At 42.4% G+C, this 1,582-nt stretch overlaps 1 protein-coding gene across 1 annotated transcript in view; it reads right to left on the bottom strand.

The window, feature by feature from the left end:
- Positions 1 to 1,465: 1,465 nt before the first annotated feature.
- Positions 1,466 to 1,582, bottom strand: part of LOC103367774 (gamma-crystallin M3-like) — an 8,466-nt gene continuing 8,349 nt past the window's right edge. Inside the window, exon 5 of the mRNA XM_008295899.1 lies at positions 1,466 to 1,556. Within this exon, the coding sequence (XP_008294121.1) occupies positions 1,466 to 1,556 (91 nt within the window). The remainder of the gene's footprint in view (positions 1,557 to 1,582) is intronic.

Below are 1,582 nucleotides of genomic sequence, written 5' to 3'. Positions count from 1 at the left end.
AGTTGGGGCGGTCGTAGACCATGAAGCAGCCGCTCTCCACCCTGGCAGAGTGACACCTGCTCAGGACGGAGGACATGTCAGAGCAGTCGCTGGTGGTCTCATAGGAACGACCCTGGAAGTTCCTGTCCTCGTAGAAGATGATCTGAAACGGAGCAAAATGTGATGAGGGACAGACTCCAAAATAAACTGTATCCTGGATGATCAGTGGCAGATAGTTGCTGTGGTGCTTACCCTGCCCATGGTCATGGTTGCTGTGTTCGTTCTTCAGAGAACTGCTTTGCTGCTGCACTGATGGTGGTCCTGGTCTAACTGTAACTTTTATACCTGACTGAATCCAAAGAATCTGCGGCTCCCATTGTGTAAAGCCCTGACCCAGCAACATGGTATAGAGGCCTATAGAGTGCTGAGGGCATTTGTCACATTTCCATGTGACTGGATCCCCTAGAAGATTTTAGAATGGATTTTTCCATAGGGAAGTGAAAACAATTAGCATTTTTTGAAGGTACAATACAGTGCGGCAGACAATAGGCTCTTTTAAAAACATGCTGTATGGCCTCTGAGTGATCAGTGGACAATTTATAGACATCCTTTTGTGTGAAAACAATCGTCTGACATGCAAGTATACAATGAACATCTGTACGAGTACAACTTGTTTTTTCAACTGTTGTAAAATCACGTACTGTGTATGAAAAACATAAAGAAACTGTAAATATAATATAACAGCATTTTAAGTGTGAATTACAAGCAACTGCTTTATCAGATGTTGTGAAAGATGTTACAATTTCTGGGCCTTCATTTTACTTTCAGTTTTTTTCCCCCTTATAAATCAGGCGTTATATATAATACCAGTTTTTCCAAGACTCATAAATTATGAATTCATTTCATCTTCTTTCTGTTATGTACACTTTCATAACAGGTCTGTGATGTTGACCAAAGCATTTTCAAAAACAAAAAGTTGTGAGATCTTCCTTTTGTCAGCCTTTCCAAACACAAGAAACCTCTTTGGCCATTGTTTGTTTGTTTGTTTGTTTGTTTGTTTACGGTCTTGTTTCAGAAAGTGGCCACGGCTCCTCCTTCCAGATGACAACGAGGAAAAGTGGCCATGATTGGTTGGTGACTGATGTGTGAGATTGTATAATTTATGATTCTGTAATTAAGTCTGAAGTGGTGACTGTTTGATCAGACAGAAAATAGGATGTAGTCAGACTGGGCCGATGCATTACAATGATAGTGATGTGTACCAACGATCAATAGCATGAAATATTGTTTGATGAATGTTGACAGTTTCACTTCAGTGCATTGGATGCCAGTTGCCAAGAACGCACTTGATAAAGACACAAAGTTCAGTTCAGTTCAGTTCACTTCCAGTGTCCCCCCAAACCTCCAGATCAGTGCTGCACTCTGGTGACCTGCTCTGAAGGCTGATGGTGCTGATGCATGTTGAGGTTGATGCAGAGTTTCCTTCTTATGACACCTGGTCCAGACCAGACCAGACACTCTGGACCTGGACCTCAGCGCGGTTCAGCAGCTTCACCATGGTTGCCCTTTCATGCGCCCTTGAAAAACCCATTGCATCCTTTTT

This window comes from Stegastes partitus, unplaced genomic scaffold (assembly GCF_000690725.1).
Source record: "Stegastes partitus isolate 25-593 unplaced genomic scaffold, Stegastes_partitus-1.0.2 Scaffold1082, whole genome shotgun sequence".
Classification (NCBI taxonomy): domain Eukaryota; kingdom Metazoa; phylum Chordata; class Actinopteri; family Pomacentridae; genus Stegastes; species Stegastes partitus.
This window is presented reverse-complemented; position numbering and strand designations above follow the sequence as displayed.